The sequence below is a fragment of the Galeopterus variegatus genome, unplaced genomic scaffold, assembly GCF_000696425.1.
Source record: "Galeopterus variegatus unplaced genomic scaffold, G_variegatus-3.0.2 Scaffold2027, whole genome shotgun sequence".
Classification (NCBI taxonomy): Eukaryota; Metazoa; Chordata; class Mammalia; order Dermoptera; family Cynocephalidae; genus Galeopterus; species Galeopterus variegatus.
In genome coordinates this window covers 20,026-21,965 of record NW_007728138.1, presented here as the reverse complement: position 1 = coordinate 21,965, position 1,940 = coordinate 20,026, and the positions used below count along the sequence as shown (strand labels likewise).

Below are 1,940 nucleotides of genomic sequence, written 5' to 3'. Positions count from 1 at the left end.
TAATTAATTAATTAACTAACAATGGAATGGCCATCTATAATAACATCATCCAACCAGAGAATTAGAACACTGTCAGTAGTTTATATTTATCTCTGTGTCTTCTCCCCAGCCTGTAGCCTGTCTCTCTTCCCTTACCCCTTTGTGTTTATTATTCTGTTGCCTTTTTTGTAGTTGTTTTAATAGTTTTAAAGCATCTTTATCTGTGTATATGTACGTATATGTATGTATGTATATGTTTGTGCGTTTATGTGCACATGTGTATGTAGCCTAAATATATAACCTCAACAATGTACTGTTTACTGTAGTTGTTTATGAAGTTTATAAGAAGCTTATTATTCTGTATGTAGTAACTTGGAACTAGCTTATTTCCCTCAATATTATGTTATATCATCCGAATTTGTGTACAGCTTAGTTAATTCATTTTTTCATTGCCGTATAATATCCCACTGTATTAATAGTCACAGAATTCGTATTGTTTTTGTTAGCGGTGGTCTTGCTATGAATATTCTTATCCGTGTTTCCAGAAGCACCTGTGCAAGGACTTAACTAGTTTTTACAGGCTTGCTTTAAGATTTAGTGGGAATGTGTACATAAAAGTGCTTTATAAGCTGGGAACTGTAACATCATGTGAGGATTTGTATTTTAGAAATGGAGACTAGAATGAGGATGATGTAAGAGTAAGGAGACCAGGTGAGAGATTGTTATAAAAAGTTCAAGACATGTTGAAAGTCCTGTACGATTGGAAATGAAGGAACAACAAGTTAGATTTGAGAGAGATTGGAGAAGGATGGACTTGCTGGGACCTAGAGGTTGATGGGACATGTGGTTTGGAGAGAGAGGTTTTCTCTGTGCTTTCCAGCTGATGTGACTAGGTGTATGGTGACACTATTAATTGTGATATAAAATCTAGATGAGGGATAACTGTTGAAAGGAAAGCTAGTGAGTTCACTTTTGACAGGTTGAGATTTGAGAACCTTGGTGGATATCTGGGTGAGATGTGTGGTAGACAGTTGGAAATGCTGAAGTTTTGAATTGGTAAATGATGTCCTTCATACCCTGTCAATGAAGTGTAAGTTAGAAAGGTGGTCCTTCGGGAGAGCATTTGAGTAATGTTGTGTAGACCGTTGACCTGTAAGAGATCACTCCCTATGAACACTTAGGAGTAGATCACTGGGCAGAAAGTTGATCTGGCTTGGGATTATTCACTTTAGTTTTCAAAAAAGGCACTTTATTACACTGCTCCTGTGGATCATAGTGACACATGCATCCAGCCTTTATGAGGAAGAGAAAAATCGCCAAAGGGAAAGTGAACATCCAGGCATTTTTCAAGAAAGCTAATTTCAGAGTAGTTACAGACCAAGCAACTTCAGGGGTTGGAAACCTCATTTGTCCCTTCCTTCCATATCACACCTTTCTTTGTAGCAACATCTGTAACAGTATTTTACAAAGTGTATCTCTAAGAACACTGTAGGATGCTCTTTGAAAATAAATGAGAGAAAAAGGTATTCCTACTAAAATTTGAGAAATATCACTCAGTATAATCCTTTCTAAACTGCCATACATATAAATGTTAAATGTCCTAAAAACCAAATTATTACAGCTAATTTAAAAGCAGAATTTCTTTTGTCTTCTTATATCTGCTGGGGTTCTATAGCTCTGTGTTCTGAGCAATACACTTTGGAAATGATCAGAAGAATGATTTTGTTTATGTTAATGATTCTGATTTATCATTAAATTTTAATTGTATTAAAGCAAAAATATATGTATTTTTAATCATATGTCATTATTTAAGGAAAAATCCTTAAACCCTTTAAATTTAAATTCTTTAAATTTTTAAATCAAGTTTTAGATTAAATTTCTATTCTCTGAAATATTCATCTCTCCAGAGTAACTTACTTCCTGATAAGAACAGTTAACAAACATTACTTCTTAAATGAAAA

At 34.2% G+C, this 1,940-nt stretch overlaps 1 protein-coding gene across 1 annotated transcript in view; it reads left to right on the top strand.

Moving 5' to 3' along the window:
- Positions 1 to 1,062: 1,062 nt before the first annotated feature.
- The window catches only part of LOC103596481 (sacsin-like), a gene marked incomplete at its 3' end in the record, with an annotated part of 19,526 nt that continues 18,648 nt past the window's right edge, over positions 1,063 to 1,940 (top strand). The window contains exon 1 of the mRNA XM_008580119.1: positions 1,063 to 1,069. Within this exon, the coding sequence (XP_008578341.1) occupies positions 1,063 to 1,069 (7 nt within the window). The remainder of the gene's footprint in view (positions 1,070 to 1,940) is intronic.